The sequence below is a fragment of the Eptesicus fuscus genome, chromosome 15 (assembly GCF_027574615.1).
Source record: "Eptesicus fuscus isolate TK198812 chromosome 15, DD_ASM_mEF_20220401, whole genome shotgun sequence".
NCBI lineage: Eukaryota > Metazoa > Chordata > Mammalia > Chiroptera > Vespertilionidae > Eptesicus > Eptesicus fuscus.
In genome coordinates this window covers 35,200,120-35,226,028 of record NC_072487.1, presented here as the reverse complement: position 1 = coordinate 35,226,028, position 25,909 = coordinate 35,200,120, and the positions used below count along the sequence as shown (strand labels likewise).

Here is a 25,909-nt window from a genome sequence, read left to right as displayed (position 1 = left end):
GGCGGGCACGTCGTAACCTACTCTCATCGCTGCCTCTCTTGAGGCCTCGGCCTCGGCACACTGGGAGACAACAGGAAAACATGGTGTCCTCTCCAACGTCTCTATCCGAGTGAGATGGGAAGGGGCAGTTATAGAATGTGGCTGCCTGGTTACCGGGTTCTGTTAGGCTCCATCGTCAGGAAGTGAGGTCACCTCTGGGTCCCCTACCCCGAGCATCTCAGACATGAGCAGTGACCTCACTTCCTGACGATGGAGCCCAACAGAACCTGGAACCTGGTAACCAGGCAGCTACATTCTATAACTGCCCCTTCCCATCTCACTCGGATAGAGACGTTGGAGAGGACACCATGTTTTCGTGTTGTCTCCCCGTGTCCCGAGGTCGAGGCCTCAAGAGAGGTAGCGATGAGAGTATATTCCGACGTGCCCGCCGCTGGATCCGAACTCAGCCCAGACGACGCCTGTGGCCCTTTGCACGGCGGGACCTGGAGGTAACACCGGGAGGCTTAGGGCAGTTTTGTTCAGGCCAGGCCACCACTCTGATCCCACCTGAGCAGCCCTATGTCCCCTCCTCGAGTGTGTGTGTGTGTGTGTGTGTGTGTGTGTGTGTGTGTGTGTGTGTTGGAGCAGGGGTGAAGAGGTGTTCACATGGGGAGGGTCTGCCCGGAACAGGAATAGGTTGGGTTGGGGGGTCAGGACCAGTCATGTTCACACCCCAGGTCAAGGCTGGCTGGGTGGACGTGGAGTGTGGGTGGCGCCCTCTGCCCGAGGTCTATCCTGAGCCCTGGAGGTGACTCTCATTTCCGCTGGGTGGAGGTCTGTGCAGACACAGGGCTGGGCCTGATCCGGGACCAGAAGGTCCAGGGGGCAGAAGCAGGAGTGATTAGGGCCATGATTGAGTCCTACTGACTGGCTGCTGGTCACTGTCATTGCAGCGCTCAACCCAGATCAAGATGGAGCAGCAGCTGGTGGAGGAAGACCCCTTCCCCATGTCCAGGAGTGAGGGGCGGGTGAGCCACACCACTGAGGGCCAGGGCAGGCCTGAAGTGCGTGTGGCCACCTGGGCGTCTGGGGAGCCCAGCCCCGTGGGTGGATGGAGGAGGACTCCTCCACCAAAGCCGCCCGGGCTCCACAAGCCTCCAACCTCTAAGCCGCTCAGTCCCAACATGCCAACCACATCGAAATCACTCAGTCCCAACATGCAGATGGCCATTTTCAATTCCATGTTGAAGTACTATGCCGGTGTTAATGACACCAGGCCGGAAGACCTGGAGCCCAAGCAGGCAGAGCCCAAAGGTGAGCAGGTGGGGAGGTGTGGGAGTGGGAAGGGTGGGGGAGGTCCATGTGAGTTTATGGGGAGAAATTGTTGCCAGACACACAGGGAGCACCCCAGAGGCTGGCCAGGAGAAAAGACTGGCCTCTGACCACCCATGTGCTGGACTTGGGGCATGGAGGACGTCCTGTGGTGGGTCCTGGGCTGTGGCTGTGTTCTGTCTTTGGGGGACAGATGGACATGCAGGCCCCTGGGTGATCTTTTCTCCTCTCCCAACTCCAGCACCAGCCCAGGAGGCAGAGGCGGCTCCTCCTGATGCAGAGCTGGAGGCACCTCCACCTCCAGAGCTTTCACCACCTCCAGCAGCCTCTCCAGCTGCAGCTGTGGAGCCAGGGCCGGCCCCAGAAGAAACTGAGGCCCCAGCACCGCTGGAGGAAGAACCCTCCCTGGAGCCCATGCTGGCTCCTGCCTCAGAGGAGGAGCTGCCTGTGGAGTTGCCAATTCAAGGGCCGCTTGTTAAATGGGCTCACCCTGTCCGTAGGGAAAAAGTTGTTATACCTCCGCTCCTTGATCTTTTCTTTTTCTTTTATTTTTTTATTTTGTTTTTATGTTCTCCATGGCGTGATTCTGTTTTTTATCTTTTTATTTTTCTTATTTGGGGTTTTTTTTGCTTATATTATTATCTTTTTTCTGTTTTTAGTCTTCATTTTCCCGTGGTATAATTTATTGTAAATAATAAATAAATGATAGTGTTCGTATTTTATTTTATTTTATTATTTTTTTTTTTTTTTAGCATATTCCCTCTTTATTAGATAGGATATCACACCAACACACCATTGTCTCACCAGCACTACACTGTAGTTACTCAAAAAGCACTTGTTGTACAAATTAATGATTTTACATATATGAAAAAAATTAAGGAAATTAACATCAGAGCATACTGTAGAAAATACATTTTACCCATTCTGACCCAACACACATATACACATATAAAATTGAAGCAAAGATTTCATAAAACAATACTTTGCCAGCTGCTTTGTACTCTTATATTTTCTATTTTGTTCTGTATTACATATAAAAATGTAGATATAATCCACTAAATTGGGTAGGACTGCAGACTGAGTTTGCACAGCATAGCTCTAAGACAATATAAGGACAGTGCCTCATTTCTACTAGCCCCTCCTCCTTCTTTGAAACACAATGGCTATATCTCAGTCTTTTCTGATGGGAAGTATGAGGATAATACCACTTCCTTCCCCATTAAAAGAAAGTTCCTTCTGCTGATAAGTTCCAGCCTGTTCTCAAAGGAGGGTTAGAAAAATCTAAACCTGGCTCTCCCTTAGGTCTTCTAGGCTTCTTTGGGCCATAATAGCTAGTACTCACTCTTTCAGCCTGCTTGGCTGAGCTCATTACAGGTGTGTGGTCAGTCACTGAGTTTTTTTTTTTTTTTTTTTTTTTTTTTAATTTCTTTATTGATTAAGGTGTCACCTATTTGTCCTCATCCCCCCATTCCCATCCCACCCCTCTCCCCACGCATGCCCCAATCCCCTGTTGAACTTAACCGTTGGATAGGCTTATATGCATGCATACAGGTCCTTTGGTTGAACTCTCCCCCTCCCCCCCACCCTCCCCCTACCCTCCCCTATCCTCCCTCTGAGGCCCGATAGTCCGATCGATGCCTCCTTGCTTCTGGTTCTGTTCTTGTTCCTCAGTCTATGTTGTTCATCATTTCCCCTAGATGAGCGAGATCATATGTCACTAGATATATACTAATAAGAACTGAATGTGAGACGAGCAATAATAGTTATGCTGACAGGCAAATGAATCAATCTGTAGCGAGCTTCCCCCTGGACCAACAGTTCTTTTGAGACCCAATTTCAATGTCCAGTAGTTCCTTATGTGTACATGTCAGCACTGACCCCTCAGTTCTGGATGGTGGACAAATGGTGGTAATGGAGGTCCGACTCCCTCTGGTTTGGTCTCGGCCGAACCCAGGGGCACGGCGTCACCCGGACTAAGGGGCACGTGGCCTCACCCATACCCAAGGGGCGCGTGGTCTCACCCGGGCCTGGGACCCAGCCTCACCCGGATGGATCCAGGGGCGCACGGCCTCACCCGGACCCAGGATCTGGCTTCACCCGTACCCAGGGACGCTTGGCCTCTCCCAGACCCAGGGCCACTTGGGCTCACCCGGGCCTAGGTGTACGAGGCCTCACCCGGATCCAGGGACACATGGTCGCACCCGGACCCAGGGACGCTTGGCCTCTCCCAGACCCAGGGCCACTTGGGCTCACCCGGGCCTAGGTGCACACGGCCTCACCCGGATCCAGGGACACATGGTCTCACCCGGACCCAGGGATGCTTGGCCTCTCCCAGACCCAGGGCCACTTGGGCTCACCTGGGCCTAGGTGCACGAGGCCTCACCCGGATCCAGGGACACATGGTCTCACCCGGACCCAGGGACGCTTGGCCTCTCCCAGACCCAGGGCCACTTGGGCTCACCCGGGCCTAGGTGCACGAGGCCTCATCTGGATCCAGGGACACATGGTCGCACCCGGACCCAGGGACGCTTGGCCTCTCCCAGACCCAGGGCCACTTGGGCTCACCCGGGCCTAGGTGCACGCGGCCTCACCCGGATCCAGGGACACATGGTCTCACCCGGACCCAGGGATGCTTGGCCTCTCCCAGACCCAGGGCCACTTGGGCTCACCCGGGCCTAGGTGCACGAGGCCTCACCCGGATCCAGGGACACATGGTCTCACCCGGACCGAGGGACGCTTGGCCTCTCCCAGACCCAGGGCCACTTGGGCTCACCCGGGCCTAGGTGCACGAGGCCTCATCCGGCTCCAGGGACACATGGTCGCACCCGGACCCAGGGACGCTTGGCCTCTCCCAGACCCAGGGCCACTTGGGCTCACCCGGGTCTAGGTGCACGCGGCCTCACCCGGATCCAGGGACACATGGTCTCACCCGGACCCAGGGACGCTTGGCCTCTCCCAGACCCAGGGCCACTTGGGCTTACCCGGGCCTAGGTGCACGAGGCCTCACCCGGATCCAGGGACACATGGTCTCACCCGGACCCAGGGACGCTTGGCCTCTCCCAGACCCAGGGGCACGTGGCCTCACCCGGGCCTAGGTGCACGAGGCCTCATCCGGCTCCAGGGACACATGGTCGCACCCGGACCCAGGGACGCTTGGCCTCTCCCAGACCCAGGGCCACTTGGGCTCACCCGGGTCTAGGTGCACGCGGCCTCACCCGGATCCAGGGACACATGGTCTCACCCGGACCCAGGGACGCTTGGCCTCTCCCAGACCCAGGGCCACTTGACCTCACCCATGCCTAGGTACACGAGGTCTCACCCGGATCCAGGGACACACGGTCTCACCCGGACCCAGGGACGCTTGGCCTCTCCCAGACCCAGGGCCACTTGGGCTCACCCGGGCCTAGGTGTACGAGGCCTCACCCGGATCCAGGGACACATGGTCGCATCCGGACCCAGGGATGCTTGGCCTCTCCCAGACCCAGGGCCACTTGGGCTCACCCGGGCCTAGGTGCACGCGGCCTCACCCGGATCCAGGGACACATGGTCTCACCCGGACCCAGGGATGCTTGGCCTCTCCCAGACCCAGGGCCACTTGGGCTCACCCGGGCCTAGGTGCACGAGGCCTCACCCGGATCCAGGGACACATGGTCTCACCCGGACCCAGGGATGCTTGGCCTCTCCCAGACCCAGGGCCACTTGGGCTCACCCGGGCCTAGGTGCACGAGGCCTCATCCGGATCCAGGGACACATGGTCGCACCCGGACCCAGGGACGCTTGGCCTCTCCCAGACCCAGGGCCACTTGGGCTCACCCGGGCCTAGGTGCACGCGGCCTCACCCGGATCCAGGGACACATGGTCTCACCCGGACCCAAGGATGCTTGGCCTCTCCCAGACCCAGGGCCACTTGGGCTCACCCGGGCCTAGGTGCACGAGGCCTCACCCGGATCCAGGGACACATGGTCTCACCCGGACCCAGGGACGCTTGGCCTCTCCCAGACCCAGGGCCACTTGGGCTCACCCGGGCCTAGGTGCACGAGGCCTCATCCGGATCCAGGGACACATGGTCGCACCCGGACCCAGGGACGCTTGGCCTCTCCCAGACCCAGGGCCACTTGGGCTCACCCGGGCCTAGGTGCACGCGGCCTCACCCGGATCCAGGGACACATGGTCTCACCCGGACCCAGGGATGCTTGGCCTCTCCCAGACCCAGGGCCACTTGGGCTCACCCGGGCCTAGGTGCACGAGGCCTCACCCGGATCCAGGGACACATGGTCTCACCCGGACCGAGGGACGCTTGGCCTCTCCCAGACCCAGGGCCACTTGGGCTCACCCGGGCCTAGGTGCACGAGGCCTCACCCGGATCCAGGGACACATGGTCTCACCCGGACCCAGGGACGCTTGGCCTCTCCCAGACCCAGGGCCACTTGGGCTCACCCGGGCCTAGGTGCACGAGGCCTCACCCGGATCCAGGGACACATGATCTCACCCGGACCCAGGGACGCTTGGCCTCTCCCAGACCCAGGGGCACGTGGCCTCACCCGGGCCTAGGTGCACGAGGCCTCATCCGGCTCCAGGGACACATGGTCGCACCCGGACCCAGGGACGCTTGGCCTCTCCCAGACCCAGGGCCACTTGGGCTCACCCGGGTCTAGGTGCACGCGGCCTCACCCGGATCCAGGGACACATGGTCTCACCCGGACCCAGGGACGCTTGGCCTCTCAGACCCCGGGGCACGTGACCTCACCCATGCCTAGGTACACGAGGTCTCACCCGGATCCAGGGACACACGGTCTCACCCGGACCCAGGGACGCCTGGCCTCCCCCAGACCCAGGGGCACGCGGCCCCACCCGGGCCTAGGTGCACGAGGCCCCACCCGGATCCAGGGACATATGGTCTCGCCCGGACCTAGGGGTGCGTGGCCTCTCTCAGACCCAGGGGCACGTGGCCTCACCTGGACCTAGGTGCACGAAGCCACCCGGACCCAGGGGCGCGTTACCTCTCTCAGACCCCTGGTCGCGTGGTCTCACCCGGATCCAGGGGCTCACGGCCTCACCCGTACTCGGGACCCAGCCCTACCCGGATCCAGGGGCCCACGGCCTCACCCGGACCCAGGGTTCAGATTCGCCCGGACCCAGGGGCACATGGCCTCACCCGAACCCGGAATCCAGCTTCACCTGGACCCAGGGGCATGTGGCCTCACCCAAACCCAGGGGCGTGAGGCCTCACCTAGACCCAGATGCATGTGACCACATCTGAGCCCAGAGGCTCGCAGGCTCGCCTGGACTCGGGTCTCAGCGGGGTTTCGTCTTCTTGATCCCAATTCCTGTTGGTCAATTCCCTCTCAGCAATTCCTTCGGTCATTTTCTCAGAGCTCCAGGGCGGCTGCCGCAGAACTCGTTGGGCGGCGGGCTCGGCAAGGCTCCGGTGTGCCCGGTGCCCGGCGGCGGGCTGGTCCGGTGTCGCTGTGTCGGCCCTTGGGTCTGCAGCGGTGGCCAGTCGCTGAGCGTGCGCACCTGGCCACTTCGGGGCATTGAGATTCTTGAAGGACTCGGAGGTCAGCAAGCACGGAGTCTCCCACCCCATGTCTCCCAGGGGCTCGTCTGTCCGTGCTCGGCAGCGAGTGGAGCCGTCCCCTCAGCCGGAGACCGCCGGGGGAACTGCGCCGAGCACGTTCCAGGCCACCATTGTGTCGCCTGAGCCATAGTTCTTAAAGTGTGGACTTTGGGTCACCAGCATCAGCATCATCCTGCGTACCCCTCTCTTTTATTCTAGTTGTAGAGCATCTGCTCAGCCAGCCCCCCGGTCTTTCTGGCTGGTGTCTGCTCTGCTCTCCCGTCGTAGTCTCAATATTGTTGTGGTAGGCAACGATCAGGCTGCCGCCCTATATCTCCATCTTGGTCCTCCTTTGTACAGTTAAGACTTGATTGTTGTTGGTGTCACTGGGAGGAATTGTCCTCCAGGCCAATTGGCCGTGAGGACCCTCTTTGTCCATATAGGAAGAGTTGCTGTGCAGGAGACATGTTTGTGGGCCGGGTCTTGATGCAGCAATGCCTTGGCGCTCACTGAGTCTGCCTCTAGAATGTCTCCCTTATGCAAGTGATTGAAATCTGGTGTCATCTCCCACCAACCACTAGATGCCCTCGTTTCTGGGTCTCCAATGCAGTGTGGGTCAGCCACTACCTGAGGCACTCAGCAGGAAAAAGCTTCTGCTCAGCTTGGCTGGGGCGGAGCTACAGGGTGGAGCCTACAACCTTGGCTTCCTGTCAGCCCCGCCCTATGAGGCTCCTGTGTCTGTGTCCCTCTGTATTCCTTGCAAACACCTCTGAGAGAAACGCGCCCTGGAATTTCGCCCACTGCCAAACAGTCCAGTCCCTCCCCTAATGAATCTGGACTCCCAGATTCTCGCCTGGAACTGGGTTTCAGTGCAGTTGGAACTGGGTCTCAGCGCAGTCTGGCGTCCCTGTCTCCTTCCCAGCAGGGCCACCCAGTGGCGCAGGCAAAAGTTCGTCCTCTGCGCACCTTCCAGTGCGCGCGTCTGGAGCCGCCGCTTCTCTGTGCCTCCGCCACCACAGCCCAAATTCATTCCCCCAGCGTGCGCCTGGCTTCCCAGGGTTTCGCCCAGAACTGGGGTTCAGTGCAGTCGGAACTGGGGTTCAGCACGGTCCTGAGCTTATGTCTCCTTCCCGCTAGGGCAGTTCAGTGGCGCAGGCAACAGTCCGTCCTTTGCGCCCCTTCCCGTGCGCGCCTTTGGAGCTCTGCCTTCCCCCGCTCCTCTGTGCCTGCGCCCCACAGCCCAGATTCATTCCCCCAGCCTGCGCCTGGCTTCCCAGGGTTTCGCCCGGAACTGGCGCTCAGTGCAGTCGGAGCCAGCGCTTAGCGCACTCCGGAGCCTTTATCTCCTTCCTGCCAGTGAACGCCGGCCAGGCCGTCAGCCGCCCCCTCCTCTCCGGCTCCATCCTCCCCGCAGGCGCGCGCGCGCTCGTGTCTCCGCCAGTTTCTCCATACCTCAGGCTTTTACGGCTCCCCCGATTGTCCCCGTGGCCCTCTCCTTCCCCCCAGCTGTGGGCATTTCAGTCCGCCAGCTCTCCTGTGGTTCTGGACGATGTCCGTTCTGACCTCTAGTTGTGCCTTTGAAATTGTTGTGCCCGGCTGCAGGTTAGGTGTATCACCTATGCCGCCATCTTGGTTTCTCCCGTGTTCGTATTTTAAATGGTGCCATTTCTGAGCATGAGGTACATTCCCATTGCTGTTTAAGCACCACCACTGTCTAGTTGCAGGATATTCCATCCCCCAAAAGGAAACCCTGCACCAACAGTACTCACTCCCCACTCCTCCTGCCCCTAGCAACCCTTGATCTACTTTCTGTCTCTGCCCCTTTACCTGTTCCAGATGTTTCCTAGAAATGGAATCTTACAATAGGTGCCATTTTGTGTTTGTTGAAGTATTTTTTTTAAATCTGAAATAGCATTTTTGTAATTTGAAAGGGAAATTCCAGGTAGTGATCAAATGTAAAGAAAAAAGAAAAAAGCCCTTTTAGTAAGTGTGTGCATGATCTAAGATTTCCGGGTAGAGAACTCTGTGCTAAATGTGACCCCATGGCCAGAATCCAGTCAGGCAGTGGCTGGCTCTTCTGTGCTCAAAACAAAAAAGGATAAAAATGCAGAAATCTGGAAAGAAACCACAAGCTGAAAGCACTCCTCACAACCCAAGCACCCAAGAGAGAGTTTTAACATCCCTGTGGTGGAGAAAACTCTCAAAAGTTGGTGTTTTCTAAAGGGACAAAGAGCAAACATAAGCACTCGCAAGGAGAGGCAGTTCACATGCCAGGATATGTCAGAGTTGCCCGACTGTCCCAATGGGGAGAGCACACTGTCACCATCAGACTGGCAGGCTGTGGTCTCGTGGTGACCAGGCCCCTCCTCTGGGAGGACCGTGTGCAGGACCTGTCAGAGCCCCACAGGGGCACACCTGCACCGGGCAGTGCTCACCCTCGGAGGTCACCCCACAGAAACTCTTGCACAATTTCTCACAGATGTATTTTCCAGACTACCCGTCAGAGCACTGATGAAATAGCTGGGCATTAGACAAAACACTAATGTCCATAGAAAGGGTTGGGATCTACCAGTCCTGGTCCACATGGAGGAGGGAAGCTGAGCAGCTGCTAAAGTGGGTGCAGAAGTCTCTACGTGCTAGCAGATAAAGACCTCAGGGGTCCTCTCACATGAGACACGTGGAAAAACTGTCTACATCCAGGATCCCATCAGTCAGACCACATACATGTGATTTCGACAGGTAGACACACATATGAGAAAATGACATGACACTGTATGGAGAGAACCCTAAAGATTCTACCAAAAACTACTAGTACTGATAACTGAACTTAGTAAAGTAGCAGGATCCAAAATAAATTCCAGAAATCAGTTGCATTTACTGGTATATACACCAATAATTAACTATCACAGAGGGAAAAGAAGAAAATAATTCCATTTAAAATGGAATAAAAAATAAATTATACTGGAATAAACTTAACAAAGCATGTGAAATATCTGTACTTCAAAAATTATAAGACACTGAAGAAAGAAGTTGAAGATACATATAAGTGGAAGCATATACTGTGTTCATGGATTGGAAGAATTATTACTATTAAAATGTCCATAATACCCAAAGCAATTTATAGATTCAATGCAATTCCTATGAAGATACCAATGGTGTACTTCACAGAACTGTAACGAATAGTCCAGAACTTTATATGGAACTACAAAAGATACCAAATAGTCACAGCAACTTGAGAAAGAACAACTAAGTCGGAGGTATCACACTGCCTGATATCAAACTAAACTACAAGGCCATCGTAATCACACAGCATGGCACTGGCATTAAAATAGACATATAAATCCATGGATCAGAATAGAGAGCCCAGAAATAAACCCCTGTACCTATGGTCAATTAATATTTGACAACGGAGGCAAGGACATACAGTGGGGTAAATACAGTCTATTCAATAAATGGTGTTGAAAAAAATTGGACAGATAACGGCAACAAATTGAAACAACTACCTTCTTACCACATACACAAGAATAAACTCAAAATGGATAAAGGACTTAAATGATAAACTCGAAGCCACAAAAATCCTAGAACAAAACATAGGCACTAAGATCTTGGATATTTCTCATAGCAATATTTTTTTCTGATACATCTCTTCAGGCATGGGGAACAAAAGATAAAATAAACTAATGGGACTAAATTAAACTAAAACGCTTTTGCACAGGAAAGGTAACCAGCAACAAAACGAAAAGACAGCCCACTATCTGGGAGAACATATTTGCCAGTGATACATCTGATAAGGGGTTAATATCCAAAATTTATACAGAACTCAACACCAACAAAACAAACAATCCATTTAAAAAATCGGCAAAGGACCTGAATAGACACTTCTCCAAAGAGGACATAGAGATGGCCAATAGACATAAGGAAAGATGCTCACTAATTGTCAGAGAAATGCAAATTAAAATGACAATGAGATATCACCTCACACCTGTCAGAATTGCTATCATCAATAAATTGACAAATAATAAGTACTGGCAAGGATGTGGAGAAAAGGGAATGCTTTATAGTACCGGTGAGAATGTAAATTGGTGCAGAAACTGTAGGAAACAGTATAGGGGTTCCTCAGAATATTAAAAATGGAATTGCCTTATGACACAGTAATTCCACTTCTGGGTATATAATCAAAGAAACCCAAAACACTAATTCAAAAAGATACATGCACCCCTACGTTTATTACAGCATTATTTACAATATTCAAGATATGGAAGCAACCCAAGTGCCCATCCTATATAATAAAAGGGTAATATGCATATTGACCCTAATGGCGGAACGGCTGGTTGCTGTGATGTACAGTGACCACCAGGGGGCAGACGCTCAATGCAGGAGCTGCCCCCTCGTGGTCAGTGCACTTCCACAGGGAGAGCACCACTTAGCCAGAGACTGGCTCATGTCTGGCCAGCGCAGCGGCAGCGGTAGGAGCCTCTTCCACCACCACAACAGTGCTAAGGATGTCTGGCTAATGGCTTAGGCCTGCTCCCTAGAGTGGGCCTAAGCAGGCAGGTGGACATCCCCTGAGGGCTCCTGGGCTGCCAGAGGGATGTCTGACTGCCGGCTTAGGCCTGTTTCCCCAGGGAGTGGGCCTAAGCCATCAGTCAGACATCCCCCGAGGGGTCCCAGACTGTGAGAGGGCACAGGCCAGGCTGAGGGACTGCCCCCTTAGTGCATGAATTTTCGTGCACCGGGCCTCTAGTCAATAGTTGAGTGGATAAAAAAGTAGTGCTACAAATACTAGTATACAATGGAATAATACTTGGCCATTAAAAACAATGAAATCTTACCATTTGCAATAGCATGGATGGACTTAGAGGGTATTATTGCTAAGTGAAATAAGTCAGTCAGAGAAAGACAAATGCCATGTGATTTCACTTATATGTGGACTCTAAAGAATGAAATAAATGAACAAACTAAATAGAAACAGACTCATTGATACAGAGAACAAACTTATTGTTGCCAGATGGGAGAGGGATTGGGGGGTTGGGTGAAGAAGGTGAAGGAATTAAGAAGTACAAATTGACAGTTACAAAATAGTCCTAGGAATGTTAAGTACATCATAAGGAATATAGTCACTAATATTGTAGTAACTATGTATGATGCCAAGTAAGTACTAGACTTATTAGGGGGATCACTTCATAAATTATATAAATTTCTAACCACTATGCTGTATACCTTAAACTAATATAAAATTGAATATCAACTGTAATTGAAAAATAAAATTTAAAAAATCATGACACTATTTTGAATTACTTTATGAATGAAAAAATGGAAAGAGTAAATACTATGAATAATTTCTTTTTAAATATAACTTACAAAATTGACCCTATTAGAAGCAAAAACCCTATACAGAACAATTGTCACAGAAGAAATATATAAAGAGTTCCCCCAATAAAAGGCCTAGATAGTGTCATGGGAAGTCTGTCAAAATGTTTATAAGTCAAAATATAAAGAAAACTTAAACTACTCCAAAGCAGAGCAAGTGGCTTTTTTTTTTTCAAATTTGTTTTATGGAACATTAATCATTGACCCTCAAACTGATGAAGACTTCATAAAAATTTATTAGTTTTAAAATGTATAACCAATCTCCGTTATGACTGTTCATGCCAACATTTTAAAATAAAGTTAACAGATTCTAACAGAATATTTTAACGATAACCAATAAGGTTTCTTCCTTAGATTATTGAGAAACCATTAATTTATTATTTCAGTTGAGCTAAGGAGGAAGGTAAGTGTGTGATCTCCGTGGACGTAGTGAAGACCTTCCCTCTCCTAGGCTGCCAGGCTCTGCACCGTCTGCCACCGGGCAGGAGGGCCCTCCGGGGTTTCCGCCCGGCCTCAGTCTGTCACATGCGCCCAGTGGAGGCCCATAGAGCAGAGCTGGTGAGTGGGTAAGGAGTCCACTTGTGTCCGGGACTCCCGGGGGTTCTCAGCTCCCATGTTCGTCTACCTTTCATCTCTAAAAATTCATTCACTTCCAGCTGATTTTCCCCCTGGTTTTAATTTTCTGCCAAGAGTGGAACAATTTGTATCTTCCATCTCTCCTTAGAGGAGTTTGTCAACCTTTTGAATTCAGTGTGCATGGTTGCTTTGTAACCTCAGCTTTAGGTTTTCTAGAGAGTTCAGAGGGCAGAAGATCCGTGTCCCAGCTCAAGTAATCAGGAAAGAAGGGCTGAATACTTCCTACCTCTGCCTTTTTGTTTTATTCAAGTCCTCAGAGAATTGGACAATGCCCACCCACATTGAGGAGGGCAACTGACTTTACTGATTGTACCAATTCAAATTCTCATTTCATCCAGTTCACACCCAGAAATAACATTTAGCCAAATATCTGGATACCCCACAATCCAGTCAAGTTGACACAAAACCCTTACACACACACACACACACACACACACACACACGGCTTATTCATCAATGTAACCCAGTAACTAGTCACATACACCTCTCCTATTAACAACCTCATTATTGGTTTAAAGTAGACATGTTAAGTTACCTTAATTAGAGGATTTATTTTCTGTTTTTTTTTGTCTTCAATATTTACTCGTGGTTACTCCCCAGTGGTGGCATTTTGAAAACAACTGATAGTATTTATTAGAAAATTATCTGACCATATTTCAGGAATGAAAGAGGAGCTGTAACATAAGCCAGTACACAGAAGAAGAGAAACAAATCCTTCTACAGACAAATACATATCGGTGTATTAAATTAAGATGAGAGAATAATTACCAAGCTTTTTGTAAACAGACTGCCTTTCTGAGATTAGTCACTAACCTCAGGTTTTCAATCAGAGACTCTCTAAGGACCACTGGGGCTTTGTTTTGTGTTGTCAGAGTTCCTGCCTCACGTGAATAGTGGGTTTAGGGAGAAGAGCACAATCACAAACCAAATCGATGCAAAATTAAATGCATAGCTGGGCGATCCTTTAAAACTACACACAGCCAGCAAGACTGTAGAAATTAAGGAGCGTTCTATTCACTCTTCATCTCTCCTAGCCTCCGTTCTATAATTTGTTTCTCTTGGTGTCTGATTTGTGTCATTTATTTATTGATCTTATTATTTAAAAACACACACACTTTGCTTCTGATTTTGGATCCTCGCAGCCATCCTTCTCATGCCTAAGTTTGGCCTCAGCTTCACTGCTTACCCCAGTTCTCGTTTCTCTGACAGGTGTTCCTGTAAGTAAACACCCCTGGTGCGATCAAGCCCCATCCCCTGGCCAGTGTTCCAAATGAGATGAGGACCTCTGAACTTCTACCTTTCCCTCAGCTATTTCACATCTCTTTCACCTTTTTTTATTTTTTGTAATTTCTATCCAATGGCAGCTTTTTCTGGGTGAGCTTACATTAATCCAGATCCATCTACATCTCCTACTTGCTCATTCACTCAAACTGATTTGTGTGTTGTTGTATCTAAGTGATGTATATACATTAAAAAAAAAATATATATATATATAGATTGATTTCAGAGAGGAAGGGAGAGAGGGAGAGAGAGATAGAAGCATCAATGATGAGAGAGAATCATTGATTGGTTGCCTCCTGCTCGCCCCCTACTGGGGATCGAACCCACATCCCGGGCATGTGCCCTTGACCAGAATAGAACCCGGGACTTTCAGTCCGCAGGCCAATGCTCTATCCACTGAGCCAAACGAGCTAGGGCGATGTGTATACATTTTAATATTCCCCTGTGTTAGTGGAATCTGTGTATGTCTCTGGTGAGTCATTGGTGGATCATTTGTGATATCTCTGTTCATAGGCAAGATGGAAGCTTAACCCATTGCTTAACTTTAGAACAAAGCTCAATTTCATGCTTTTTGAGAGGACACAATGAAGCCTTTGTGATTCTGGTGCCCTCGTTGTGAGCTGTAATTAACGTATACCCTTTAGTAGTTGTTTTAGTTTTTGTTTGGAAATGCTTGAGTTTAGACATGCTAGGGATGATAATGAGTTACAGAAAAAGCAATTTTACAGAGTTTGTGGAAGATAATAGCAAGCATCCATATTAACTATTCTTATTATCTTTTGTACCATTTTCTTTTGGGACTTAAAAAAAAACATGTCCATAATTATGTAACCGCTGAGGACTCTGATCATCTCCATTTATTACTGACAGTACAGGTGACCAATTCTTTTTTGAAGTGGAACAAATTAATTGTAACCCTGATAGACTTTCAAAAATGCTGCCTCCTTCCCCATTCTCAAATCTGCTGGTTCAGGCAGACTGTCGCCTGTGTCTATCTGTCTAACTGAACAGATAGACTACCTCTATTTTCCTTCTTCCTCTGTTGCTTTCCAGGTTAACTCTCCCCACCACCTTGACTCTTTACAAAATTTCTCTTTTCCTCCAAGTTCTTGAAGGATGAGTGTCTTAGTTTGAGCTGCTCTAACAAAACACCATAGACGGGTCGTCTTATAAACAACAGAAGTGTATTTCCCACAGTTCTGGAGGCTGGAAGGAGGTCAGGGCACCAGCATGGCCAGGTTTGGTAACAACCCTCTCCCGGGTGCAGATGGCTGACTTCTCATCGTATCCTCACCTATGGAAAGAATTCCTGGGGGTCTCAATTACGAGCCACCAATCCCATTTATGAGAGCTCCACCCTCATGTCCTAAGCACCTCCCAAAGGCCCTACCTTTTAATGCCATCATTTTTCATCTTTTGATTTTTATTATTTCTGGGTATTGGGGAGTTTTCGACTTTATTTTACATCTTTTTCTATGAATTATCTGTTAATATCTTTTGCACATTATTATTGAATTTCCTCCTAATTTTTAAGATTGCCTTATATATTAAGGATATTAACTTTGTGATATATATTGCAAAATTTTCTCAGTTTGTCAGTTATGTTTTGAACTGCAAACATTTTGTGTTTTTCTACATTAAATTTTATTAATACTTTCTTTAATTGCATCAGTATTTTGAGACCAATCACATTTTTCCTCATGCAGGTAAAAGAAGAAGAATGTATGTTTTCTTCTGGTACTTACATGATTTTATTTTTTATATTTAGGTTTCAGATCCATCTGGAGTTTATCCTTGTGTGTGATGTGTATGATCTAATTTTGTCTTTTTCCAAATGGCTAACCAGTTGTCCCAGAATCACTTATTAAAAATCTATCTTTGGGCCAAAACCGGTTTGGATCAGTGGATAGAGCGTTGGCCTGCGGACTGAAAGGTCCCAGGTTCGATTCCGGTTAAGGGCATGTATCTTGGTTGTGGGCACATCTCCAGTAGGGGGTGTGCAGGAGGCAGCTGATCGATGTTTCTCTCTCATCGATGTTTCTAGCTCTCTATCCCTTTCCCTTCCTCTATGTAAAGAATCAAAAAAATGTATTTTAAAAAAATCTATCTTTGGTCTGAAGATTTGAGATGACATCTTTATATGATAGTTCAGGTAGTCTTGGGTCTACTGCTAGGCATTTATTCTATTCCAGCCATCTTTGTGATGGAGTGATGGTCAATTAGCATATTCCCTCTTTATTAGATAGGATAATTAACTATCAAAAAGAGAATTAAGAAAATAATCCCATTTACAATTTCATAAAAAAAAAGTAACATACCCAAGAATAGCTTTAACAAAGAAGGCAAAAGACCTATACTTGGAAAGCTGTAAGACACTGAAGAAAGAAATGAAAAAAGATACAGATAAATAGGAGCATATCCATAAGTGGATAGGAACTACCAACATCACTAAAATGTCCATACTGCCCAAAACAATATATAGATTCATAGCAATCCCTATCAAAATACCAATAGCATTTTTTTCACAGAACTAGAACTAATCTAAATTTTTATAGAAACCACAGAAGACCCCTAATAGGCAGATTTTTCTTTCTCTCTTGGGTCCAGCCATACCAGTCTTTGTCAATCCCCACAAAGGTCCGATGCAGTAACTTATTCCTCTCATTGCAGAGCTATTCTGCTTTTCCTTTAGCTTTTTATCTGTGACTCAAACTTCCATTGAGCTCTGTCACTTGAGGGCACCTCTCTCAGTAATCCACATGAGAGCGAAGCTGCCATATTTTCCCTTCATACCACAGACTAGTTGGACAGTTGTGTGATCATTAAGTGCTTTTTCTAAATATTTCTCCTGCTCTTTCATTTGTGACACGTTTCTTTGTCTCCACACTTTGGCCGCCACTGGTGTTTCTTTCTATGTATTAGGTAGATCTGCTATGACTCCCAGTCATAGGGTGGCCTTACATAGTACATGCCTTATGGGACCTCGTGGCTCAGTCTCCTTGATAACCTGTGTTGGGTGCTCCAGGATGTCCTTTCTGTGGCCATGTGGGCCCTTCTGTTGTAATTGAGTCTTGATTGCTTTTGGCCCATTTGGGTGTGGGTTTGACCCTCAGGCTGGCTTACTCTGAGGATCAAACGTGACCACAGTGTACGAGGTGCTGTGCAGATGCTACCCACGCAGAATGGAATTGGCCTCAGCAGGGTCTGGTCCCTGATGAGATCTCCCTTTGGACCTGCCACTTGTGAAGCTAACTGGGTCATTCATGCTCTGATATTGTCTAAAGCTGCCCACTGGGTGTGTTGGTTCTGGGGCCTCTTGGATGGGACTCTGGTGCAGGTGAATCTCTGACGCTGCCTGTGATAAGCCATTTCTGAGAGAGGAGCTCTAGGAAGGAGTGCCTGGGCCCGAGAAGGAAGACAATCTTTTAAAAACCCACCATTTTTAGGACCACGTAAGGAACCGAAGAAATCATTGTCTGGGAGCCACTTGAAAGCGATTTCTAGTTCTAAGATGTAGTGAGCTTTCTCAGCCAAGACGAGCAATACAACTTAGCCTCGCCTTGTGCTGCAGGGGCCACGGCGTAGAAAGGAGGGACCATAGAGAGCTTTTAGGCCTGAGGAAGCGGTTAATCAGCAATAAAGGACGAACAGGTAAAAAAAAAGTCTGCTCTTCCCTTGCTTGTTGTTGTTGATGAGCTATCAAACATAAACATTCTGCTCACCATCTAAGCCAGCAGTTGCCAACCTTTCGGACCTCACAGGCCACTGGGGCTGGCGACCGCTGATCCGAGCGACATTCCTGGGCAGCCCGTGTGGCTCAGTGGTTGAGCATAGACCTATGAACCAAGAAGTCACCGTTTGGTTCTTAGAGCACATTCTGGGGTTGGAGGCTCAACAAATATTTCAAACCCAGTTAGTGAGTCCTGTGCCTGTATAATATTAAGACGTAGATTATGTAGAGAAGCTTGAATATTTCGAAGGGCAGAGTCAAGCCTGTTCTGCCCCCTTCAGAGTGGCTGAAGCTGCGGGTGCCAGCCGGCCACTGCTCCCCACCTGCTTCCTCCCTTTGCCACCACCTGGTGCTGACTGATCGTTTTAACTCCTGTCTGTGTGTGTGAAAACAGCCACTCTTTTCTTTTTAAGAAGAAAATAAGGGTAACAACAACCAAAAAAACAAAAAACAAAAACAAACAAACAAAAAAACAAAAAAGGAGGGAGCTGTATAGAAAATGGAATAAGTAGAGATAAAGAAAGCATTTTAAGTCACTCCGCCCACTGAGAAGTTTTCTTCAGACCTGATGTTTGGGGCTCATGCTTAGGGATCACCTTCAGGCCAAGATCTGGGCATGTTTGGGTGTGCATCTGAAGTACATACACCTAGCGGGGATCATTTTAATACCTTTTCCTTTCCAAGTTTCTTATAGAAAGCCCTACTCCTTCTGTTCAGAAAGAGCACATTCTGTTTCCATGCTGCCTTGGAAGTCTTTTGTAGGGACAAGTTGGTGCTTCATTGAAACGCTGTATTATCTAGAGCGTACCTTTTCGGGCTATGTGATTCTGATTCTAGGGAAGCTACTAGTATGTCACAACTCTGTAAGTTGAAGTTAGCTGATGGCATTGAAAAACCCTTCTTGCCTGGAGATAAGCAAATTCCACCCAGTGGAGGTGCAAGGGACTCCTGGCTTCTCACTGAGAAAAAGCTGGATTTGTCACATGTGCACACTGCTTTCCCTCCGTCTCAGCTGTAACTGCATGTGCTCTGTGCATTCTCCTTTGAACTGGTTGTAACATCGGAACAGTTTCCTCATTGAGGAGTTAAATAAAATCTCTAAATCATGTTTATTTTGAATCTAGGTACAAGTCATGATTTTATCTTTTTTGAAAATTATCCTTAAACCCTTTTTTCTAGTTTGCAGATTAGGAGTTACTCCTGGCAAGCACCTCTGTCACCAGTCATCACTAAGTTATAGATAGACAATGTGTTTGTCTTTCTTATTTCTACAGCCTAAATTCATCCTATTACTTACATTCAATTTCATGTTAATCCATTTCAGAATGCAGGGGGATGGAAAATAAGACTGTCTTTCCGGATTGGGAAAATATTTTTATTTATTTATTTACTTATTTATTTTTAATTCAATTTATTGGGGTGACTTTGGTTAATAAAATTATAGGTTTCAGAGGTACAATTGTATAACACCTCATCTGGATATTATCTATGTTCACCATCCAAATTCCAGACTCCTTCCATCACCATTTACCCCCTGTTTACCTTCTCCTACCTCTCCCCAGCCTCCTATCACTCTGGTACTCACCATACTGTTGTCTGTCTATGAGGGTTTTTTGTTTGTTTTTTTTTAATGTAATTCTTCACCTGTTTCACCCAGCTCTCCTACCCGCTCCTCTCTGACAGCTGTCAGTCTGTTCTGTGTATCTATAAGTCTGTTTCTATTTTGTTTGTTAGTTTATTTTGTTCATTACATTCCACATATAAGTGAAGTCCTGTGGTATTTGCCTTTTTCTGTCTGGCTTATTTCACTTAGCACAATACACTCTAGGTCCATCCATGCCGTCATGAAAAGTAAAATTTTCTTTTTTTCTTTTTATGACCAAGTAGTATTCCATTGTGTAAATGTACCACATATTTTTTTAACCCTTTGCACTCGCTTGCTTTTTTCTCGATTCCTTTATTCTACTCGGGATTTAATTTTTTAAATACCCCAGATTTTACAAAGCGTGGTAGTAGAATAAAAAACTGGAGTTTCTTTTCATACAAACTTATTTATTTGGATTTTTTTATATTTCAAATTATTGATACATTCAAAGAGTAATTTGCACTCGACAGCTGAGTGCAAAAGGTTAATCCACTCATCTATTTATGGGCACTTGGGCAGCTTCCAAATCTTGGCTATTGTAAATAATGCTGCAAGGGACAGAGGAGTGCATATATTCTTTGGAATTAGTGTTTTGAGATTCTTTGGATACATTCCTAGAAGTGGAATCTCTGGGTCTTAAGGCAGTTCCATTTTTATTTTTTGAGCTAAGTCCATATTGTTTTCCACAGTGGCTGCACCAATCTGCATTTCCACCAATAGTGCAAGCGGGTTCCATTTTCTCTACATCCTCGCCAACACTTGTTGTTTGTTGATTTAATGATAGCCATTCTGACAGGTGTGAGGTGTCATCTCATTGTGGTTTTAATTGGTATATTTCTGATGATTAGTGACATTGAACATCTTTTCATATGTTTATTGGCCATCTGCATGTCCTCTTTGGAGGAGTATCTATTCAGGTTCTTTGCCCATTTTTATTGGATTTTTGTTTTCTTGGTGTTGAGTTGTATAAGTATTTCATAAATTTTGGATATTAACTCTTAGCAGAGGTATCATTGGCAAATGTGTTTTCCCATTCAATGGGTTGTCTTTGCATTTTGTTGGGGCTTTCCTTTGCTGTGCAAAACTTTTACTTATGAGGTAGACCCATTTGTCTATTGTGTTTGTTTGTTTCCCTTGCCCGAAGCAATATATATGAGAAAATATTGCTCTGAGGAATGTCTGAGATTTTATTTCATATGTTTTCTTCTAGGATTTTTATGATTTCAAGTCTAACATTTAAGTCTTTATAAACATTGTTTGAACTCTGTCTCTGGTATATTGCTTTCCTCCATTTAATTTAGTTTTTTTCCTGGGGATTTCTCCTGTTCTTTCATTTGGGGCCTGTTTATTTGTCTTTTCATTTGGCTGCCTCTCTGTACTTGTTTTTGTGTATTAGGTAGATCTGCTATCTCTCCCTATTTTTGTAGGATGGCATTATATAGTAAGTGCCTTCTGGGGCTCATTAATACAGTCTCCCTGGTCACCTGAGCTAGCCGCTTCATGAATGTCCCTAATCCTAATCCCAACAACCAACCTGGGTAAAAACATTTTCCCACTCCCCAAACATTCAATGAGATGATAGACTGGAAATACCCAGAATGGAGGATTCCCACTTATGCCATGCCCAAAAGTTTTTTTTTTTTCCATTACTTTATTGATTAAGGTATCACATATTTGTCCTCATCCGCCCATTTCCCATCCCAAACCCCTCCCCACGCATGCCCCCACCCCCCTGTTGTCCGTGATCACTGGTTAGGCTCATATGCAAGCACACAAGTCCTTTGGTTGATCTATCTCCCTTATCCCACCCTCCTCTACTTTCCCTCTGAGGTCTGACAGTCTGATAGATGCTGTTCTTGTTCATCAGTCTATGTTGTTCATCATTTCCCCTAGATAAGTGAGCTCATGTGATACTAGAAATTCACTTATAAGAACCGAAAATGAGACAAGCCATAATGGTTATGCTGAGAGGCGAATGAATCAGTCTATAGTGAGTTTCTTTCTGGGCCAACAGTTATTTTGAGTCCCAATTTCTATGTCCAACAGTTCCTTATGTGTACATAACAGCAATGATATTTCAGTTCTGGATGGTGGATAAATGGTGGTAATGCAGGTCCAACCCTCTCTGGTTTGGTCCTTGGCAACCTGCAGTGATGCACAGCTGCTGACTGCTAGTATGGCAAGGCATCGTCAGCGTCTTCCGTCTCTGGACTGTTTTTCTTCTGTCTTCATGACTGGAGCACTCCTGTCAATTCCTCTCTGTTCTTCACATGGTCTCGGAGTTGTTTTCTGAAAATATACAAACATATTCTCGACCAAAAGTTAATAAAGGAAGCTTTTCTATAAATTTGACTTGTGATCCTTTTTCATTTTTTGCCCAAACAATTTTCCTTTGGCTTGTTTTGACCCCATTGAATCAGTCTATAGTGAGTTTCTTTCTGGGCCAACAGTTCTTTTGAGTCACATGGTGTCTTGCTGTTAGCATTACAAATGAAAGTTAATTTTCTAAAGTAAAAATTTTCTAGATGTAATCTACTTACAGGATATTTATCCTTACATGATATTCTTCTACTATCCCCCCTTTTTTGGTTTAAATATTAGGAGGCTTTTGGAAATTTTATGCTGTAATCTTGATAGCTTTTAAATTTTAATTTTTTGCACTAAAATGTGACTGCTTTAGGTTCATTACATGTTACGCAATTTTACCATGAGATGAACTACCAAAAAAATTTTAGTTATCACTTTAGGAACAGCTTTTTTGTCCAGTACAATTGATTTTTCTAGAATATTCGCTTATTTCAATTAGCCAATTTAAATTAGCCTGAAAACTTGACTACTATTTTACTGTCAAATTTAATACTCTAACAACCATCTTATTTTACCCTGTAAATATTAGTGGAAAGGATTATTTGCCTTCTTGAGTAGGCCCTGAGCATTCCTGGTGCTAGGCTGGATTTAGATATCAAAGACCCCAGTTCCCCGCATCATGGGTACAAGACATCTCCATCAAGTCTTTTTTCAGTGAGAGGGCATCTGTTGTCGGCCAAGTCTCTGTTACCTGGGTCCCAATTTGAGCTGGGCATGGGAAGCTAAGCAGCCATGGGGGCAGGAGACCTCCCTCAGCAGGGGTGAGGGTTCAGACCCCTGCAAACTTGGGGGGGTGAAGGTCTGTGCCCCACCTCTGTTGACCCCCAAGTTCTCTCCTGATGGCCCCTTTGCAACTGTGACTGTCTTAGGTTGTTCCTTCCCTGAGGAATCTTACCCATCCCTGGCTAACCAGCCATCCTCCGGGGCCAAGCAGGGTGATGTGAGGTTCAGTTCTGTCTCCTTGGTTGCCTACGCCCCCGTGGCCTCCACGCCCAGCACCTGCCTTGGGATCCCCTCGCCTACTGGCAGGGCCCCAGCACTGATCACATATCTTGTGGAACCCAGGTTTCTTCTCCAGGGCAGACCCAGCTCACCCCACTGGGCGAGAGACAGATCCATGGTACCAGCCATCACAAGGCTTCAACCTCGGCATGAACGGAAAGCTCAGGCAACAGCTGTGGACAATTGGATTGTGCGAAGAGGGTCCTTCTTGGCCAAAAGGGCAAGAGGAGCCAATATAGAATGCTCAGGTGCATTCCCAGAGGGCCCTCTACACATTGGAAGGGATTAAATCCTTTCATGTCCTTTTTGAATTGCTGCCAGACATTCAAAGAATTAGTTTGTAAGTTTGTTTGGGCTAATTGTATATTATGCTGTTGTAATTCTAAAATAATCTAGAGATGTGTTACCTTTGTCTCCAAGCACCAAAAAGATGATTTTTTATTGATACCCAAGGGTGCGAGGTATTATTATAGGTAACGGGGATAACACAAATCTGGGAAAAATTATAATGACATTGTAGAATAATATCATGTAAGGATATTCTTTGCTCTAGGCCATGGCAATTCCATTTCAAACTGGCTGCCAATTTCTTTTTGTATAGGCAAGGTCTTAGTTACATTTTCTACTCCTCTCCCAGGAGCAAGTAGTGATAGTCCCTTTCTTTGGTGTCCACACAAGCCAAAAACCTCTCTTTAATTTTACATACAAAGGAGCAATGGTTTGATTTTGTGTCATACAAAAGGGAAGCTGGGTGGAGACCCCTGTGTAATTATACTTCCTCCCCCCCGCCCCATGGTCCTTCTGGATGACCAAGGTGTTTGGTATTATTGGTGACTACATTAGGAGGGTGATCAGCCCACATAAAGGCTCTTACCCATGAAGGGTCGGGAACATAAGTCCAAAATACGTCCCCATTAGCCCTAGGTAATATTACCGTACAGTTGATGACTGCTAGCATGGCAAGTAAAATGTTCTCAGGCATCCTTGGGGTTCTGGTTACCTCACAATTTCTTTTTTATATTTTTTAAATTTTTTATTTTTTTATTATTTTTATTATATGTGTCCTTATTCCCCCATTACCCCCCATCCCCAATTCGTGCCCCACCCCCCTGTTGTCTGTGTCCATTGATTAGGCTTATTGCATGTACACAAGTCCTTTGGTTGATCTCTCCCCCTTTCTCCCACTGACCTCCTCCTTCCCTGAGGTTTGAGGTTCTGTTCGATGTTTCTCAGTCTCTGGATCTGTTCTTGTTCATCAGTCTATACTGTTCATTATATTCCACAAATGAGTGAGCTCATGTGATATTTATCTTTCTCTGCCTGGCTTATTTCACTTAGCATAATGCTCTCCAGCTCCATCCATGTTGTTGCAAATGGTAGGAGCTCCTTCTTTTTTACTGCAGCCTAGTATTCCATTGTGTAGATGTACCACAGATTTTTAATCCACTCATCTGCTGATGGGCATTTGGGCTGTTTCCAAATCTTAGCTATTGTGAATTGTGCTGCTATGAACATAGGGGTACATATATCCTTTCTGATTCGTGTTTCTAGTTTCTTGGGATATATTCCTAGGAGTGGGATCACTGGGTCAAATGGGAGTTCCATTTTTAGTTTTTTGAGGAAACTCCCTACTGTTCTCCACAGTGGCTGTACCAGTCTGCATTCCCACCAGCAGTGCAAAAGAGTTCCTAGGTATCTTAATTTTTTTGGTGCCATGGTAAATGGGATTGCTTTTTTAGTGTCTCTTTCTATAAGTTCACTATTGGTGTATAGAAATGCCATAGATTTCTTGGTGTTAATTTTGTATCCTGCTACAGTGCCAAATTCATTTATTAAGTCTAATAATTTTTTGATGGAGTCTTTAGGGTTTTCTATATATAGTATCATGTCATCTGCGAATAAGGACAGTTTTACTTCTTCTTTTCCAATTTGGATGCCTTTTATTTCTTCTTCTTGTCTGATTGCAATGGCTAGTACTTCCAGTACTATGTTGAACAGGAGTGGTGAGAGTGGGCATCCCTGTCTTGTTCCTGTTCTTAGGGGAAATGGTTTTAGTTTTTGCCCATTGAGTATGATGTTGGTTGTAGGTTTGTCATATATGGCTTTTATTATGTTGAGGTATGATCCTTCTATTCCCACCTTGCTGAGAGTTTTTATCAAGAAAGGGTGTTGGATATTGTCAAATGCTTTTTCTGCATCAATTGATATGACTATATGATTTTTATCTCTCAATTTGTTTATGTGATGTATCACGTTTATTGATTTGCGTATATTGTACCATCCTTGCATCCCTGGGATAAATCCTACTTGGTCATGGTGTATGATCTTTCTGATGTACTGCTGGATTCGATTTGCTAGAATTTTGTTGAGGAAATTTGCTAGAATTTCAGACCAATATCCCTCATCTATGTTCATGAGGGATATTGGTCTGTAATTCTCTTTCATTGTGTTGTCTTTATCTGGTTTTGGTATTAAGGTGATGCTGGCTTCATAGAAGGAGCTTGGAAGTGTTCCTTCCTCTTGAATTTTTTGGAATAGTCTGAGGAGGATAGGTTTTAGTTCTTCCTTGAATGTTTGGTAAAATTCCCCTGTGAAGCCATCTGGCCCCGGCCTTTTGTTTGCTGGAAGCTTTTTATGACTGCTTCAATTTTTTCCATAGTTATCAGCCTATTGAGCTGTTTAGATTCTTCCTGATTGAGTTTTGGAAGGTTGTATTTTTCTAGGAATATGTCCATTTCCTCCAGGTTGTCCAGTTTGTTGGAATAGAGTTGTTCGTAGTATTTTGTAACGATCCTTTGTATTTCGGCGGGGTCTGTTGTTATTTCACCTCTTTAATTTCTGATTTTGTTTATTTGGGTCCTCTCTCTTCGCTTCTTGGTGAGCCTGGCTAGAGGTTCATCAATCTTGTTTATCCTTTCGAAGAACCAGTTCTTGGTTTTGTTGATCTTTTGTATTGTTTTTTTGGTCTCTATGTCATTCATTTCTGCTCTGATCTTTATTATTTCCTTTC

At 46.7% G+C, this 25,909-nt stretch overlaps 1 protein-coding gene across 1 annotated transcript; it reads left to right on the top strand.

The window, feature by feature from the left end:
- The first annotated feature begins 950 nt into the window (after positions 1-950).
- On the top strand, positions 951-1,992 carry LOC129151761 (skin secretory protein xP2-like). Its single transcript, XM_054727658.1, has 3 exons — positions 951-1,293; positions 1,553-1,871; positions 1,971-1,992. Exons 1-3 carry the CDS (start codon positions 951-953, stop codon positions 1,990-1,992), a joined length of 684 nt encoding a protein of 227 aa, XP_054583633.1.
- The last annotated feature ends 23,917 nt before the right edge of the window (positions 1,993-25,909 follow it).

Excerpts from the sequence above, each read along its gene's own strand:
- LOC129151761 (XM_054727658.1), top strand. The coding sequence starts at position 951 with ATGGAGCAGCAGCTGGTGGAGGAAGACCCCTTCCCCATGTCCAGGAGT. Across the intron at positions 1,294-1,552 it reads CAAGCAGGCAGAGCCCAAAG|CACCAGCCCAGGAGGCAGAG; the intron begins GTGAGCAGGTGG and ends TCCCAACTCCAG. Across the intron at positions 1,872-1,970 it reads TTCTTTTATTTTTTTATTTT|TCTTCATTTTCCCGTGGTAT; the intron begins GTTTTTATGTTC and ends TTCTGTTTTTAG.